Source organism: Paraphaeosphaeria sporulosa, assembly GCF_001642045.1.
Source record: "Paraphaeosphaeria sporulosa strain AP3s5-JAC2a unplaced genomic scaffold CC84scaffold_7, whole genome shotgun sequence".
Taxonomy (NCBI): domain Eukaryota; kingdom Fungi; phylum Ascomycota; class Dothideomycetes; order Pleosporales; family Didymosphaeriaceae; genus Paraphaeosphaeria; species Paraphaeosphaeria sporulosa.
The window spans coordinates 234,027-251,306 of record NW_017253366.1 but is presented as its reverse complement, the minus strand read 5'-3'; the positions used below and the strand labels follow the sequence as shown (position 1 = coordinate 251,306).

General features: G+C 52.6%; 6 protein-coding genes and 1 non-coding gene across 7 annotated transcripts; 2 read left to right on the top strand and 5 right to left on the bottom strand.

The window, feature by feature from the left end:
- Positions 1-691: 691 nt before the first annotated feature.
- CC84DRAFT_1165709 (Ureohydrolase) lies at positions 692-2,130 on the bottom strand. Its single transcript, XM_018178781.1, has 4 exons — positions 1,987-2,130; positions 1,756-1,857; positions 1,123-1,706; positions 692-1,066 (listed from the first exon to the last, which is right to left on the bottom strand). Exons 2-4 carry the CDS (start codon positions 1,840-1,842, stop codon positions 763-765), a joined length of 975 nt encoding a protein of 324 aa, XP_018033843.1. The 5' UTR covers positions 1,843-1,857; positions 1,987-2,130; the 3' UTR covers positions 692-762.
- Positions 2,131-3,377: 1,247 nt separating this feature from the next.
- On the bottom strand, positions 3,378-4,418 carry CC84DRAFT_1206848 (RmlC-like cupin; the record flags this gene model as incomplete). The annotated part of the gene is made up of 2 exons (XM_018182061.1): positions 3,668-4,418; positions 3,378-3,607 (listed from the first exon to the last, which is right to left on the bottom strand). The coding sequence occupies exons 1-2, from the start codon at positions 4,131-4,133 to the stop codon at positions 3,378-3,380; spliced, it is 696 nt and encodes a 231-aa protein (XP_018033842.1). The 5' UTR covers positions 4,134-4,418.
- Positions 4,419-5,890: 1,472 nt separating this feature from the next.
- On the bottom strand, positions 5,891-8,278 carry CC84DRAFT_1165706 (uncharacterized protein). Its single transcript, XM_018178780.1, has 3 exons — positions 8,197-8,278; positions 6,370-7,913; positions 5,891-6,317 (listed from the first exon to the last, which is right to left on the bottom strand). Exons 1-3 carry the CDS (start codon positions 8,210-8,212, stop codon positions 6,054-6,056), a joined length of 1,824 nt encoding a protein of 607 aa, XP_018033841.1. The 5' UTR covers positions 8,213-8,278; the 3' UTR covers positions 5,891-6,053.
- A 738-nt stretch (positions 8,279-9,016) lies between these two features.
- CC84DRAFT_841056 (uncharacterized protein) lies at positions 9,017-11,268 on the top strand. Its single transcript, XM_018187620.1, has 2 exons — positions 9,017-9,378; positions 9,574-11,268. Exons 1-2 carry the CDS (start codon positions 9,123-9,125, stop codon positions 11,064-11,066), a joined length of 1,749 nt encoding a protein of 582 aa, XP_018033840.1. The 5' UTR covers positions 9,017-9,122; the 3' UTR covers positions 11,067-11,268.
- Positions 11,269-12,254: 986 nt separating this feature from the next.
- Positions 12,255-12,354, bottom strand: CC84DRAFT_t64. Its single transcript has one exon. It is a non-coding gene; the product is annotated as a tRNA-Ala (tRNA).
- Positions 12,355-13,017: 663 nt separating this feature from the next.
- Positions 13,018-14,213, bottom strand: CC84DRAFT_1218796 (alpha/beta-hydrolase; the record flags this gene model as incomplete). The annotated part of the gene is made up of 4 exons (XM_018183032.1): positions 13,018-13,425; positions 13,526-13,778; positions 13,833-13,990; positions 14,043-14,213. The coding sequence occupies 4 exons, from the start codon at positions 14,211-14,213 to the stop codon at positions 13,018-13,020; spliced, it is 990 nt and encodes a 329-aa protein (XP_018033839.1).
- Positions 14,214-15,534: 1,321 nt separating this feature from the next.
- On the top strand, positions 15,535-17,261 carry CC84DRAFT_1122722 (mandelate racemase/muconate lactonizing protein-like protein). The gene is made up of 4 exons (XM_018175641.1): positions 15,535-16,012; positions 16,067-16,288; positions 16,348-16,459; positions 16,585-17,261. Exons 1-4 carry the CDS (start codon positions 15,837-15,839, stop codon positions 17,218-17,220), a joined length of 1,146 nt encoding a protein of 381 aa, XP_018033838.1. The 5' UTR covers positions 15,535-15,836; the 3' UTR covers positions 17,221-17,261.
- Positions 17,262-17,280: the final 19 nt, after the last annotated feature.

The following is a 17,280-nucleotide window of genomic DNA, read 5'->3' as shown; positions in this document are numbered from 1 at the left end:
GATGCCGCCACATCGAAGGCGTGAGCCAGCGACGGCTTGTGCGACGAACAGTTGGTGGCTTATTGAGGACAACGGCCTCGCTGTCCGCACGGAGTTCCGAGATAGCAGTCGTAGTTCGGAGGGCAGCTGCGCTAGGCGCGCAGATGGCTGCATGGTGTTGATGCGATTAAAGGCGCGATTATGCTCAACCAAGGGATCTCTTCTTATCTATAAGCGCTGCGACGCTGAGGTGGAGCTGCTTCATTTTCATCATTTTCGCCGGCCTGCCACGGCGGAGCGTTGCGGAAGGCGCGAAAATGACGTACGCATCGCGACAGCGTAACACCGGTGAGGTTCGGTGCATATGGCCGGCGCAAACGCCTGCGAGCGCCGTTCACACATAATTGCTGCGTCCAAGCTGATCAATGGAGCTAACCATCGCTCGTTGCAGAGTGAGATGGGAAGGAGTTCCGCTCTTTCGGAATGCAGTGGGGGTTCCTTCCGACGCCCTACCAAAGGTGAAAGCCAATTGGCTGCAGCGAGGATTGCTCCTTGGGCTGTATAAGCACACTGGAGCACTAGCAGGTCAGATGCCTCCTCGTAAGTGTGATTACTTTCAAAGAGAGCCCTTGAATAAGCATTGCTTCCGATTCATGTTCGTGTCCAAGCCCCGAGGGTGGGGCAACTGACTATTGGCTGCCCTAGGTATCGCCTTGCTGGAAAGAATGTCTATGCCAAACACCGACTTCCAACGTTGAACATCTCCCTGACATAGGCAGCACTCTACAAAAGAGTATCACCGAGTGCGCATCGAACAATGCTGCAACCGGCCCTAACGGTATCGCTCGCACCTTGCTCGTCCAGACTCGGATTGACCTCAACGAGATCGAGAGCGACCAAAGAGCCCGTCTCAGCCACGCACTCAGCAATGAAGTCTCCCTCGCGCAGGGTCAAGCCTCCTCGCACAGGCGTGCCCGTGCTCGGCGCCCACATCGGGTCCAGCGCATCCACATCGAATGACAGGTGGATGGGCGTATCACTGCCAATCCAGCCCAGAGCCATGTCCATGACCTTGCCGATACCGTGCCTGCGTTCTCGAATTACTAAAACCCTTTCGTAGTACAGGGGTTCTTCTGAGCTTACCGGTCAATGTCGTGCATCGAGAACGCCTTGATGCCATGCTCCTTCAGAATCTTCTTCTCGCCCCTGTCCACGTCCCTCAAGCCGATGTACACGATCTTCTTCGTGCTCAATCGGTGGTGCTCCTTGAGCCACCCGAATGTGTCCTCTCTCTCTTCCTTTGCGAGGCCCGTCAAGAATGCTACAGGCATGCCGTGAATGTTTCCGCTGTCCGACGTCTCGGGCGTGTTGATATCCGCGTGTGCATCAACCCAGATGACTGCGATTTCCTTGTCGAGGCGTTCCCGGATTGCTCTTGCTGTTCCAGAAACAGTGCCTATGGCAATGGAATGGTCGCCTCCGAGGGTAAGAACGAGCTTACCGCTCTTGGCATGGTTGTAAACCTGCTCGCTGACTGCTTGTGTGGTGGCGCTGACGAATTTGGGCTTCTTCATTCCTCGGTAGTCTGGGTCCTCCGCGGGCATGAATTTAGAATAGTCGTGCACCTCGCCATCGAAGCTGACTTTGAACTCGAGCTCATCCTCCAATTGCTGGATTAGGCCATGTTGGATGAGAGCTTGAGGGGCTGCGTCGACGCCGGCTTTCGGCTATCCTGCGTTAGCTGCAGCTGCGAAGTAAGGAGACCGCGCTGCTCACCTGGCCGCCGCTGAAGCCGACCGCCACAACACCCAAGTCGTGGCGGTTAGGGAGGAATTTGGGCTGTATCTGCGGTGCGGACGTCATGTTGGTGTATGAGAGCTTCACGTGCATGTTAGCGCTGTGTGTTGAAAGTCGAGAAACTTTACGATCGCGGTTGGGACAAAGGAATCAGCAGATGGAGTGGACTCCATCTGCGACACCGGCATGGAAAACAAGGCATTCACCTACTCCGGACTTTGTATACCTCGTGTTCGCCTACGTATGTATATGCGCAATGAGGCAACGCAATTATTGCAACCACACCCTTTTCGGCTATGTATACCAAACGGCTCGCGGATCGAATTGGGAAAGAGTGAGAGATGGGAAAATGGCGCGTGTGACAGAGTGGTGCGAAAGGGCGCACCACGCGCCTTTTATCGCTGTGGGCTGCGCCATCTCTTAGGTAAGTGTATCCTCTGAAATCTCTTCTCGTCGCGAAGACCTGTACTTAGGGGAAGTCGTGAGGTCGGAATTTCCCCTAAGTACAGGTGTAGACGGCGGTTTATCTGACGGCCCCGCTAGTGCCTTCATGCGGCTGAACCGAGGTTGGGCGCCGAGGAGTGGCCTATGGCTGTGGCCGCCATCGGCGGTGGAAGCACCATGAAACATGGAGATGGAAGGATTGAGAGTCTGCTCGGGTAGCGATCTTCACAGACTACATAGATGCAAAGCGGTTGATCTTCAATACGAGCAGATTGCTCAAGATTCCCCAGCTCTGGTCTTATCTCGCATGTGGCTCGTGCTCCGCGGTTGCGATCGGCACAGCCTTGCCCTAATTTCATCGTGTCAATCAGATAATTGTGTGCTGCCGGTTCATCGCCGAGCAATCTCCTCCCCACACAGTCTGCCCAGACAAGTCCGCTGACCTTCCTCTTTCACCGCTCACCGAACCGCTTACCCATGCTGTCCCCAGCTGTCCGCTTCGTTACCACCAAAGGATCAAAGACATCCACCGGCTCTATTCAGCTACTTTGCCGAGTAAAACCGGGCGTCAGCGCAAACAGAGAAGGTGTCTCGGGGATATCCGAGAATGGTATCGACGTGTGTGTTGCAGCGCGCGCGAAGGAAGGAGAGGCAAACAAAGCAGTCATAGAGGTCTTAGCGGAGGCAAGCAGCTGCTGAGAGACTTGCGCTCGATGTATACCTAACATATACGAGGCTCTCGAAGTACCAAAATCCGACGTGAACATCGTCAAAGGCTTGAAGAGCAGAGACAAAACCGTGGTGATTAGCAACGTCAAGACAAACAGTACGCTGGAAGAGCACATCGAGAGACTCAAAGCCACGTTGCGTGAGCGCGCAAGTACTTAGCGTCCGCCATCGCGAGCATGCTTCCATCAAATCAGTGAAGCAGCACCGCTGGCACGTCAGGCAATATACTCAGAAGCGTAACCGGAGAATGAACAAACAGCACAAGATCACAACTTGTTATATGTGCCTTTTCTTTGAGGTCCACCCCTCATTGGAATGCCGATCCAGACGCCAGATTGCACAGTAACGCCACCAGAAGTGAACGAATGTCACCCAATGACCAAAATCACGTCGAATATTGTCGCCACCAACACCGATGATACACCTAATCAAGTCTTCCCCTTGCTCATGCCGCACCTCTTCATACACTCGTCACTGCCGTAGGTAGAGCCGGTGCCCACCTCCGGAATATTCTTACCCGTGGTTTGGACGTCCATGGCGGGATTGCCAAAGGCAGCCCGTATCATATCATCACGTATACTCCACAGACCGCCAGCGATGTTCATCGTGCCGGTGTCCTCGGAGTTGAGCGCGCTGATGAGATACGCGTCATCGCAGCCTTATTAACGTCATTAGAGTTGACAATCGACATAGGCCCCGGTCCTGGGATGTAACGCACCGTTGTTCTGCATGCAGTGGATGCTGCCCAAAGGGAAGATTGTCATTTTCCCTGGCGTTAGCGTCGTCGAAACAGTTCTCACACCATTCTCATTGACCATCCACGTTGTAGTGTTGCCCGTGATGGCAATCACCATGTTCGTTGCGCGAGGATGATAGTGGACCGGCAGCATGGCACAAGGACCAAGATTGAGTTGGGCAACGGTCATGCCATGGCCAACCATAGCAGGAAAGGTCGCTGCATTGGCGTTCTTGACGCTCCCTGGTTTGTAGGAGTCGGTTGGCTGCGCGGAGTTGAAGTCGTAGATCCAGTCTTCGTCTTTGGCGAGTATCTGGTGTCTATCGTAGACAGTGGCTGCAAGCTTGAGACGTGAGACGAGGTCTTGATTCACTGTCTTGTCAAGCTTTTCCGTGGCGTATACCAGTGGAAGGAAGATTAGGATTGTTGCGAAGAGATGGCCGACCATATTTCCAGGTGCTGTTGTCAGAGGAGGAGGACTTGACGCAACTGCTTGATTCTGAGCGTTTGATGAAGTACCCTCCTTCTTAGGTAAATAGGCAAATGCTTGCCAATTCAACCTGCCGTGAGGACGATTTTTCGGCGAAGAAATTGTGCTGTACCAACGTGATATCGTGGGATGGGTGGATCGCTAAAGAATGGAGGGATATGTAGTAGTACCCGAATCGTGGGAGTATCGGAGATGAGGACAAACAGACAAAAGTAGATGTGAGTACTGTAAAAACAAAAAGGGTCGTTCCTGTGAAAGAAACTCACGATGTGCTGCAAGAATTTTGCGATTGTATTTACGCAACTGCAAGCTTTATATATGATATGAAAAAGATGCCTAGGGCCACCTGTGATGCGGCCGAGTCAAAATTTTGACCGCCTCTCCCTCCGTCGTAGCCTCGAAGCCACGGTTACTCCAACGTGAAGAGGCGTCTTTAGAGGAACATCAGAGACCTGATCCTTGGCAATCGCCTCTATAGGCATCATTAAGCCGTAAGGCATGCTGCCGCTTCCTTGAGGGTTAATGTGGGGTCTCTTGTTGCTTTAAGTCGCAGATTCAGACAAACGGTCCGTTATCGGAAAGGTCTATCGTTATCCACGTAGCATCAGCGGGACTTGACGTGAAAAGGTACATAACTTCAGGTAGCCTAATCCCCATACCTGGTCCTGGGTGAATGGTCGCACCTGCGGCCCCTAGTCTTAGGCATTCAAGGCGCAACGCAGAGCGACCGTTTTGCGAGACACAGCTGAGAGCAAATTAGTTCGAGTCATCTAGCCTCCCGAGGAAATCTTGTTTCGACGCCCTCGACGCCACCCTTAGGGTTGCAGTTCAGTGACTGTAAGACTTCGGCAGCATTCTGCCCCAACTGCTAGCCTCTTCGTGCTGAGCAACGTGGTATGCTGTCACCCTGTCTAGGCTGGACATGCCTTTGGCTCGAGACGACCAAAATGCTTCAGGATCGTGAAGCCAGACCTGGACAGTTCAAGCTAGTGCGATGTTCCTGTTTGTCCTGTCTAGAATCCTCTTCGATTGATTGACAGATCAGTGACACTACCTCCGCGCGTCGCCTGTCTAGCACGCGCTATCCGAAGCCTCGGTTGCGCATTGGTGAGAGCTGTGTATGGTTGGGCATCTCGATTCCGTCGGCTCAGTTGATTGGAAAGGCAAAAGCGGCAGGCTATGTTCGAGAAGTGGCTCACATGTGCGCAAGTAAGACAAGTGAGACGTGGGCTGTACCAATTAGCTTTCTGATCTCGGACACCACCTCCGTCGCGCACCATACAATGCTGCCGTGTGATAAAAGAGTGTGCGCAGAGCAGAGCAGTGATAAGATGTCGACAGCGTTGGGAGTCTGTCTTGATCCGCCTGGGAAGCATCCGGCGGGTACTTCTGACAGCTAAATAGTAAACCTTTTTTCAAAGTCAGTCGATCGAGCATCACACAGCGGTGGTTCTATCACCATGGTACATATTCCCGGAGGTTTTGCAGGAGTTGATAGATTGATATATCCCTACCGTGTGACGCTGGTCCAGTCGTACAAGCCAAGGCTCGGAAAGCTTTCGCCGCTTTACTGGTAAACCGGCTCGGTAGGACGGCCGTGCCGTGCCGTGCCGCGTTATGCAAGTCACTGGGAGAGCATATCAACCTGAATTTCATAAGTAGAGCTGGCATACGGTCGCTGATCAACCACGCATCTATGTGCATGTTCGCACACCGTGTGAATGTATCTCTGATTGGTCTATCGCATGTAGGATTACGATCCATCCCAATTCCTGCCATGTCAACCAAAGACACAGTCGTCGGGGCGAGTCAAGGACGAGGAGACGATTTTCTGCCCTTCATACCTTCGCTTGGCATATCTAGACAGATCAAATATATTCAGGTATCCGCCATGGGTACATCTTGCTCATCTTGAGCTCGCATGAGGTAATTCATGATGCCCCAGATACCCCGCATGGCTTCTGTGCGATCATCAATGTTGAACAAATCAAACCATCGAGTCCTCTGCAGCTTTGGTGAAGACCATGCCAGATCAGCTTGGTTCTGAGGGAGAGTGCCGTCGGCCAAGAATCGAAGGTAGTCTGGATGCACCCGTAGCTTCAGAACGCTGATATGATGGTTCAATGACGACACTAAAAAGACCTAGGGGGTGGTCAGCAACCTGGTCAACAAGCTCTCCCTCACAAGGACCTACATCATCCCAAGCGGATTTACGATCTTTGCCGACCGCTTCATAGACCACCTTTGGATCCCACAGTGGATTCCCAGGTTTCAGGGTCTTCCAGATTTCTGCTGGTGTCGGTTTCCGCCGAATCTTGGACCCGTCGCGGGACCTTCCAGCCATGCTTTGGTCTGCCTTGGGCACTTGGTCTGGAGCTGGCGCGTCACTTGCACCCTTGCCTTCGCCCACTTCCCCACCTGGGCCGCCTCCCCAGCGATGCCTCATCGTCCACCACTTGCCTTCACCGCTCCTTTTCTCGGTCTTCCCCTCCCTTGCCCTTTCCTGAGCGAGCAAAAGTAGTCCACCTAGCTCGCGGACAGTATCCAGGATGGATTCGGCTTGCAAGTCCCCGCTTGAACCGAACCCGGTTTCTGCTCTACATTGCACACCAAGGACGGGGCCTTCCATCCATCCTTGACGCGCGCGGATTCGATCCTGAGGGCCACGCCATGCGACTGTACTCACGCGAACAGGGAAACGCACATGCTCCAGCAATAGCACCGGAGGACGGCGGTGTGGTACCAACGTAACTCCAAACGCCCAGGTAATAGGTTCCATGAAAGCACGTACAGTCTCGAGTCGGTACGGGTCGGGCATCTCCGCGCCATTACCGATACGGTAGCCCTTATAAGACCCCTTGCTCAGATCAGCAGGTCTCTCAGATATAGCTACTGCGTTCACCTCCCAGGGAGCTTTTGGTGGGGCTGCATTGGCTGGTATTGCTCTACTTGCTGACATGGGAGAGCCATTAGGCAATGTGGTATTGCTCGAGGCTGCTGGACCAATGGGCATAGTTGCTGTCGCATTCATAGCCGGTTCTGTTTTCACCTTCTTTCGGGGTTCTTCCTCAACTGGAGACACCGACAGAGGCAAACTTGAGTTATTCGCATTCCCCATTTCGTCCGAAACATTCAAATCGCCGGTATTGTCATTATTCTCTGTCACTTTTGAAGGAAGATATTCATCAAGAGAGTTATCCCAGTAGTAGGCCATGTTGTCAAGGCCTTCCCAGAACTTTCGAAAGTGGGCCAGACGTAGTGGTACCTTCTCACCCATTGGCTTTCGCGTGAGGTTAGCAAATGCATCCTGGTTGCTATAAGTAATCTCTTTTGCGCGGACATAGAACTCGCTGTGATCTGGAACCTTCCTGCCGTTGCAAAGGAGTTTGGTGGCGGGTTCGCTTGGTTTCGCAGTGTTTTGATCAGGTGCCACGAACCAAGACCTGGGTGGAAGATATGATTCTGCATCGTTCGAAATAGATTCCAAGAGCGTTTCAAAATCGCACTCTGGTTGAAACGATACGTTCAGTATGGCCAAGGTGTCCACGTTGACATCAGCTGGCTTTTTTAATCCGAGGAAGTGGGCGGCAACACCAGGGCCCGAGTCACCGATCCAGGTTCGGGGGGGTGCCGACAGCGAGGGTTCAGGTGGACGCAAAGACGGGAAAGTCACAGGTATTGGCCGTGCTGGTGGCGATCTTTCTTTCTCGTTGTCGTGTTGACCTGCGAGAAGGCCGCCTAGAGGGGTGAACCACAATCAGCGATGCTACTGCACGTGCCCCGCGTAGCGCACAAGGCGAAACGTGTTTTGCCAACCCATCGCACGAAACACGCGGACCAAGCGAAGCAGAGGACTGGCAAGGGGCCATATCGTGCTGGAGGGACGCAGTGGAGGGCTTGGGGAGATGGGTATAAGAGGCTGGCGGCTAACCATGCTAGGTCGTGGCTTCCGCAGGTGGTGGGGACGTGGATGCCGCGGCGCATAGCAAGCGCTGAGGGCAGTCAGGGAGAAGCAACGTACCACTGAATTGAAACATGGCGGTGGGCTCGCGGGCAGAGAGTAATTGTCCGGCAATTGGCTGGCGGTGGGAACAGAAGTGTAGGAAACGAACATCGGCACCATGGGCGTTCGCTTCTGTTCCCCATCAATCATGGCCGCCGCTCGAGCGTCTCCGCTGTGGAGACAGTCTTTGCTTCAGCTTCCTCATAGGAGCCACCACTCGTCATTGCGCAGAATAGCACATTCCATTCGGACGCAGATTTAGCCTATATTTGTGCGAAGCAGCGGGTACGTGGCATCCTTGTTTGCGCGCGTTTACTGTATATCCAGGATGCCGCGATAGGTTGTTGATGAGGGTCCCACGGTATGGCCTCTTTCAGAGTCAACTGTAGAGCCACTTCTCGCCATAGGCTTCATTCAGAAGTGCCTGCAGTTGCATGCCTAAGGTGCAGAGTGTTCACAGTGAAACACGACAAGATCACGTGCCTTAGCATCGGCCTCGGATCCTCCACACATCCTCAATCCTATTATGACCTGCTCACATCCGCGTCGCGCGAACCACGCGATGCCTGCTAGCATATGCCCCCGCCCTCTCGTGCCTGACAGGCTGAGACGGTTGTGCCGCTATCTCTTGACTGTCGAAGCCTCCTGCGCTTCAAATGTGTGAGAATCACGACCCAAAGCGGCACCTGAAACGGGAGCAGCTTCAGAGTATCCCAAGCGCTCCACCTCATGCCAACGGTTGCCAGCCATGCCGACCGCTCTCCCGGCCACTACTGGCATCTCTCTCTGTGTCTCTGTTCTCTAGCATCAACCCGCAGAAACCTCAATTTCCCCCGTTTACACGTTTAACATGCTCGAAGCGCCAGCGGCGCTTTGATCTTTTCCTTCCTTCCCTTCTCTCGAGCCTTTAGCGGCGCTTCTTTTTCTATGAGTGCATCTTCTGCATGGCCACTCCATCACAGACTATAACGACGGTAAGCGGGCGGCGATGTACGCGCTCGCGAGCCCGAACAGCCACATCGACCCTTACCTCGACCACTACTTCTATCATTGAATCGACTTCGACGAGCACTCAGAATGTGCAATCGATACAAAGCAGCTCGATAGCCGAAGCGCCTTCACCTCCACCTCCGGCGTCGTCTACTTCCACCGACACAACAGGGCAGGCCACATCAACCGAAGCGGTCTCTACGGCGATAGGTACGAGTAGCGCAGTCTCCTCTGTAGCAGCGCAATCTTCGCTTCTCGCGAACATCTCGCCACAGGCACCCGCAGCTGCAGTCCCGGCACCTGTACCTGATGTCGTTGAGACACCGTCGGTTGAGACCGCTGTCAACTCTACACCAACACCATCAGCCACCCCAGCACCAGCAAGCTCTGACTCAAATCCTGCAGCTGTATCAACGACAAGATCTATATTGGTGGATGTACCTGCTGCGTCTTCTACACTGTCTGACTTTCCAGTACCAGTGGCTTCATCCTCTGCGCCTGTACAATCGGTACTGCCCGAAGACCCGTCGCCCGATACCCAGCCCGTACTATCGCAGCCCACCGACACAGGCATTCCAACAGGTGGATCCGCAGGTGTTATAGCGCCCGACACTGGAACGACTGATGGAGGCGGCAGCTTGACGCTTCCGTTGAATGGCTCAACAAATGTGGCTCCTATTGCAGGTGGCGTAGTGGGCGGCTTCGTAGGTCTTGCTCTTGTCAGTGCGCTGCTGTTCTTGTGCTTGAGGAGAAGGAACGATGGTACCTTTGAGAAATGGCAACAACGTCTGAGTGAGAAACGGGAAAGAGAAGAGGGAGGGTTATCTGCCAAAATACGCGCGATTCCCGAGAAGATAAGAGGCATACCAGCAGGGCTACGAGTGTTCGTTGCGAGATTGAAAGGTGACAAGTCCGGACCTGCATCAAATCCATACCGCAAACACACTCGGAATGCCAGCTCAGTCTATTCAGTCGGAACAGCCCGAAGGAGTCAATCAATCAGCGAGCCCCCCTCGAAGTTCCGACAACAGCTTCGTGGATTTGGAGGATTCGGTCGGATGCCTACTCTGAAGAGGTCTCGAACATTTCTCCAGAAGAAGCAAGACAGCCTGGTTGTTGGCCAAAATTCTCCTTTCCCGAACATTGTGGATGATCCAGTTCTTCGCAACAGCAATGCTGGCGTAAACCCCTTTGCCGACCCGCCAGATCCGCCCAAGAGTCTCCAACTGCTGAACCCCGATCCTGCCTCCCCTCAACCTCAACAAAGTGGTCCTCTTGCACCGAAGCCTGCTGCGAAATCGGAAAGGAACCCACGCGATCCTTTCGCCTCAATACTTGATGAGATAGACGCCCAAAACGGTAGCGGTACGCCGGAGTGGCTTCGCGAGACTGCCCAACAGCACAAACGAACGACAAGCTCTCAAACTGCGCTACACTCAAACCCAGTGACGTACCACGCCTCATCGATCTATACCGACCGTCAGTCGAATCCTTTCTTTGACCCGTCAGACCCGCCACCGCTTCCCCCGACCCGCCCACTGCCGCCCACTCCGTCAAAGCCGGCCAACACTTATGCACCGCTTCCTCAATTCAATGCGACTTCGAGCACAGTGTCTCGCATGTCCCAGGACTCGTTCTTTTTCGGCGAACCTGGGCCTTCAAGACCAGCGACGAACGTGTTCGGCAGAGGAGTACGGCAGTCAGATCCATTCGATCTGGACCGACCCGAGGTGCTCAGCTTCGGTAAAGTAGGCGGCCGCATGGTGAGAGGAAGCGTCACAAGGCAGAACTCCCGCAAAAGGAGTAGTACTGTGCCCAACTGGATCAACGTCAACGATGGCCCATATGAATCGGGCAGCACTGCCCTTCGGAATCCCAGTATCAAGCGAAAACCATAGCGAGCAGTACGAGTTCTTGCAATGAAGGATGTAATGAGTTTATTTTGGCGTTTTATGTCTAATTCTCGAGTTGCCTGGAGACGATGGTGCAGGAAGCATTCCGCGGGTCACCGTCCGCAATACCCAACAGATTTAGAGCAGCGCAACCGTTCTCCTACCTTCGTTTCCTCTTGTTTTACACACTGATGATTGAAAGAGCATACCTTCCTTATTGGCCCTCCATGTAGCATAGCTCGCGTCCTTTCGGCTTTTAGAATACCCCCGGTCTCCTGACGCTCGTTACATGAACATTACTACCATGCGCACCGTCCGCATTGATCATTCTATGAAACACATCAATACCTCGTTCGTCTTGCTGCCTCACCGTCACCAACTTGTCACTTGTATCACCTCGTCGTGCTGTCATGTCATCGTTACGCATGTGCCTGAGGGGTGGCCCACACACACCACGTGCTGTCCTCAGACTGCCAAGCCAGTCCACGCATAGATGCAAGGTTCGAAACGTGGACTTTGTCAAGCTGCATCCTTGCTTGAACTGCGGATGTCTGCCAAGCCGGTGGCTTTGTGGAGAGCACCGAAAATGTAATTTTAAGTGGTCTGATCTTTTTTCGCGCAGTCGTACTGTGGAGTATCAAGATGCTCTAAGTGGAAGTTCAAGTACATGCATGTGTTGTGTGTGAACTGTCAAACCTGTCCAACCCTATTTTCGCACTCTTCTAACTCAGAAATGCATTCTGAGAATTCCTTCTAAATGTCTCTCGTGGAATCGTGAAGACGCGATGTGAGGTTTCTAGTTTCTAGGATTCTTAAGAATTACCCTAGAGTGACTTGAGCGACTACGCACACATGCACTTAGGCCCTGATCGTGATACTGTATTGCCAGTATTCACGTCGAAGCGAGAGAATGCATATTACCATTCTTCGTCCTTTGAGCAAGCTGACGAGTGGAAACCCACGGGCGAGCAATCTTTGCTGGCAAAATACTTGACTTGCCTCAAAAGCGCAAGGTTGGCTAGTGACCGTTAGGTCATGCCTATATTTCTGATGCTGAACCTCGGTTCTTGGGAGCTTGGTAACGTTCTTTGCTTAGACAGAAGAGCATGCATGTCCTGGACAGTGCTGCGGTCTGTAGAGCGCAAGGGGGCAAAAAGTAAATGTCTTGCTGTCCTCGATAAGAGTAAAAAGGAATGGACTTGCTGGGAATCGAACCCAGGACCTTTCCCACGCTTCATGTTGTAGTAAACCACACAAATGCTAAGGGAAAATTATACCACTAAACCACAAGCCCGAATGCGCTTTGATGAATATGGACTGTGAAAATTAATATATCATCTGTAGCAAAAATACTGACAAGAAGCACGCGCTCCTTTGAAAGTGCAATACCACCCTATATACGGAGTTAATCGCGAACCAGGGTCTCATGCGGCATAACTTGTGACCAGAAGAATTTTCCATTTAAGCGAAGCGCACACCACCTTGGGTCCAATACCTCGACAACACATGCTAGCGCATGCTGTCATTCAGTCTTCACCGGGAGTATCGGAGAAGCCCGCAGCGCCGCAAGCTTCGAGATCTAGGCCAATCTATTGCCACTTTGTACTGGGATGGTCGTCGCACAATGCGATATGTAGGTTACACATCGGATAGCTAGCCGACTTTGTACCTCTGTCCTTGTCACTCACACAAAATTATAATTTACATGCAGGAAAACATTGATCCTAGACCAGCATGTACCCAGCAATGTATATCCCATGGACCCGAAGAGTGTTAAGTTTGACCATGGCCGCTTTTGACCTCAAGTCAATGTTGCAGCGAGTGGTGCGCGAGTCTTGTGACACTCTCCAACGGTAATTGTGCTCTGGCCGTTACTTCACAGTTGCTCTACCCGATCTTACTCCGAAAAAATCCTATTTCCCTAACCTTGCGCCTCGAACGCCTTCACCAGCTCGCGTCAAATCACCCCTCGACCCACCCATCTCTCCTCAACCCACTTCACCACGCCCCTAACCCACTCCTGTTTTTCACTAGCTTCCATATCAAACCCATGATCCACTCCTTCTATCTCTACCAACCTCACCTCTCCCTCCCTTACAACTTCTGCAGCCCTTTTCACGAAGAGCCTCGAGTCATCAATGCTGACTGCTTTGTCCTCGTCACCGTGAATGATGATCGTGGGCGGAATATATGTGGCTGCGCCAGAGTCGAGTAAGGAAATGGGCCACAGGTGGGACCCGGTGCCGAAAAAGTGGGTATAGCGGCCGTAGGCAGAGAGGGCGTAGGATAGGCGATTACGGGGACGGGGCGGGGCGCCTGAGATGATGGTGCCGGTCTCTACGGTCTTCAAGTGCTCCTTCGCAGACTAGTTAATGTGGGTATCGGAGAATGCGACAGGGTAGGCGGGTAGCGCAGGGAAGAGCTTCAAATGTCGTAACGGGACAGCAAGAGACAGAGGAGCTTACATCGATGATAGACTCGGGCGGCGACGGCTCTTCCATGAATATGGCTTCTTGCTTCCGTCGCAAGTAGTTCGTCATGGGGTAGCACCCAATTATGGCGCACAATGTACCTCTAGGCTGGGTCAGCCCAGATTGGATGGCGAGGTAGCCACCTGCTGAATCGCCGCCCGCGAGGATGCGCGTGTAGTCTAGCTGAATGGCTGCATACGGACCAGCTCTGCTGGAGAGATATTTCGTCACGCCACCGTCCTTGAACCTGGAAGTACGTCAGCAGGACCCTCTAGGTGAGGAATCATTCAGAAAAGTATACCATGTCCAAAAGTCGGCGAGATCTTCCTGAATGTCGTCTCCGTTGTGCTCCGGAAGAAGGCGATAATTTGGGGATACAACGATGGCGTTGCTATTGTGGACGAGTGGGATGAGCCAGTTTGCAAACCAGTTTGGGTACGCCCATGTCCCGGACACCTTCTGTATCGTCAGCATAGGCGCTTATTGAGCACTATGGAGAAGTTGTACGTACGCATCCCCCGCCGTGGAACCTAACAAAGACAGGATGCAACCCTGGCGAGAGGTCTTTTGGGATGAGGATGCCCAACTCGATCTCGTGGTCTTGGATCTTTTTGTAATGCGTACGGTAGATATTGAAGCTATCGAGGCGTTGTTCAGCGGGGATGACACTCTGCTTGTCCATAGTGATCCGGTCATACAATGTCTTCAACTTAGTAGATATATGGAAAAGTGGTGAACATTAACGAAAGTAGGAGAGGGTAAGTAAGCATACAGGTAGCACTATCCTTTAGTATCGCTAGATCTCAACCATCACTCGAAGAACGTAAGGAATTTATCACTGTCGCCCAACTCTGACCACGTTCCGCAAACAGAAAAACACATCCACTTGCTCAAAGTTTGCTTCAGCTTCACTCTCCAAACATCCCCGTCCCGATCCGTGCAGTAAAACATGCCACCTCTAGATCGGAATGTCTCCGAGCTGAGTTCGCCGGGATGTGTCCCAGTTTTGTCCAGCATTTTTACCGAATTTACGGAAGCGCTTCACCGTTTGAGTGGAACCCTTGTCTTGTGGAGGCGAGACGCGCGGGTGTGGCTTGAAGGAAGGGTGCTACACCACGCCAAGAGTGTAGATCAATGCGACCCTGCATGGCAAAGTGGCGATAGTGCAATGGGCGGTCAGCCCTCTGATGCAATTAAAGGGGCTGATCTTGCATTGATCGCGGGAATTTTTTGAGAATTGGTGGAAGATTCGATGGCGTAGTCGCCTCATCGTGGTCTGAAACGTTACGGCAAGTTTCGGTAGTGGAAATGATCGGGTCAAGACGAAAACCACGGATCCTGGTACAAGAAAAAGAATACTCAGTTTTTGCAAGCTGTCAACCGAGCTAATTTTCGGAGGGTAAGCCCCGCGTGGTGTGTTATCGCCCGTCACAGTGTTTGACTGGAGACATTTTGTTTTGATGTGCGACCGGCGATGTTTGCAAGGCTAGCGAGGGTGTGGTACAGGTCCGCCGAAGGGCACCACTGCTGAGTTGAAGTATATCTAAAAATTTGCATGTTAGTTTGATTCGATCAGACACAGCTAGGCATTAACACCAATGACCTATGGAACTCAATGAGTATGTTGCTGTTGCGTTATCCTAGTGAAATCTTGGCAACCTTGTGCGAGAACCAACACGCACACCACACCCGTCACTTGAAGTCCCCTACCCAGCGATGAACCTCAAGATTGAGAATTAAGGTAAAGTCTACTGTGTAATGATTTGAAAGCACGGCACCAGCCAATCTTTTGCAGAGGACATCGAAGCGGACCTCGCCCCCATGCAGCAGCTTCGCCAGATACTAGGTGTTCGCGAGATGCATTCCGTATTTGATGTCTATCACCGAAGCAAAGAAAGAAGAAAAAAAATCGGCTTGGAGCCCTTTGGATTATATAGTTCGGGGGCGAATCCACCGAAGGAATATCTTTAGTGGGGGGTGGGGGTCGTGACTACCCCGCCATCCTGCAACATCCGACTTCGGATGACCCGTCCAGTGTTGGGGAAAGCACGTATCCCCCGAACCGGCACATTCTTCTGGAAGGGGCGATGTCGACTCATCAATGACTATCCCGTCTCCGTAGCAAGAGTAACCATAGCAGGTAGGGCACCGGAGTCAAACGAACACTCTTGCAATCGACTTGGTCTCTGATGCGGCGTACGCGAAGCATTACTATCAGCAGCTTGATTGAATTGAGATCCTAAGAAGTTTTTTGAAGAATCTGTTTGATTTAAATCAAGCAGCATTTGAACAAGAGTTGGCAGAAATGGGCAAAATTAACAAAATAGAATACTTCCGTGTGCCGCCGCGATGGCTGTTCGTCAAGATTACCGACGAGGTGGGTAACTTTGGCTGGGGCGAAGCTTCCCTCGAGGGCCACACACAAGCAGTGGAAGGCTGCCTCGATGCGTGGATAGAACGATATATAGGCTTCGAAGCTGAGTACGGCCATCGATAGACACGTGCTATCTCTAGACAACTCTGATACTTCTCCAGCGACATCGAGCACATCTGGCAGATGTCATGGCGAACCAGCTTCTACAGAGGTGGGCCTGTCTTCATGAGCGCACTCGCAGGCCTCGACATCGCCCTTTGGGACCTCAAAGCCCGCAAGCTTAACGTACCCATCTACCAACTCCTCGGCGGCAAAGTACGCTCCAAGCTGAAGGTCTATGCTTGGATCGGCGGCGATAGGCCCTCAGATGTCGAAACTCAAGCGTAAGTACCCCCTTTGCAACACTTCTCCATCAATCATAATAACCATTTGCCACCCTCAGCCTCGCCCGCAAAGCCCAAGGCTTCCTCGCTGTGAAAATGAACGCCACCGAAGACATTGGCTGGCTCGACTCCCCCTCTACCCTCATCTCTAGCGTTGAGCGCCTTAAGACCGTGAGTAATTCACCGGGTACAAAGTGGACGTGTATTTCTTGCAGAACGATTGACTCGATTCTACGCTTCGCTGAGACATGTACCACCCTATCTTGACTCACACTGACTTTGTATCCGTGTGCTAGGTAAAAGCACTCGGTATGGACGCAGGCATGGACTTCCACGGGCGTATTCACAAACCTATGGCCAAGCAGCTCGCCGCAGCCCTCGAACCACACCAGCCGCTCTTCATCGAAGAGCCCTTGCTCTCCGAGCACATCGGCGGGATAAAGGCGCTTGCTTATCACACCAGCATCCCGATTGCCCTCGGCGAACGTCTACATTCGCGCTGGGATGTAAGGCCTTTCCTGGAAGCAAACTGCGTTGACATACTCCAGCCTGATATCTCGCACGTGGGCGGTATATCCGAGCTCAAGCGCATCGCAGCAATGTGCGAGGCCTACGACGTCGCGCTTGCACCGCACTGTCCACTAGGCCCTATTGCGCTTGCAGCATGCATCCAGGTCGATGCCAGCGTGGCCAATTTCGCGATACAAGAGATGAGCCTGGGTATCCATTATAATGCCGGGAGCCAAGACTTGACGAGCTATATCACGAATCCAGAGGTGTGGAAGGTGGACGAGGGGTATGTTGAGTTGATGGCGGGACCAGGACTGGGCATTGAGATTGACGAGGAGTGGGTTCGGAGAGAAAGCAAGGATTCAAAGGCGTGGGTTTCGCCTGGGTTTATTGGGCCGGGGGGTGAGGTGAGAGAGTGGTAGAAGATAGATGTGTAGAAATGCATCAGAAGGTGTACTGTGACATTCCCTGTTACCACTGAT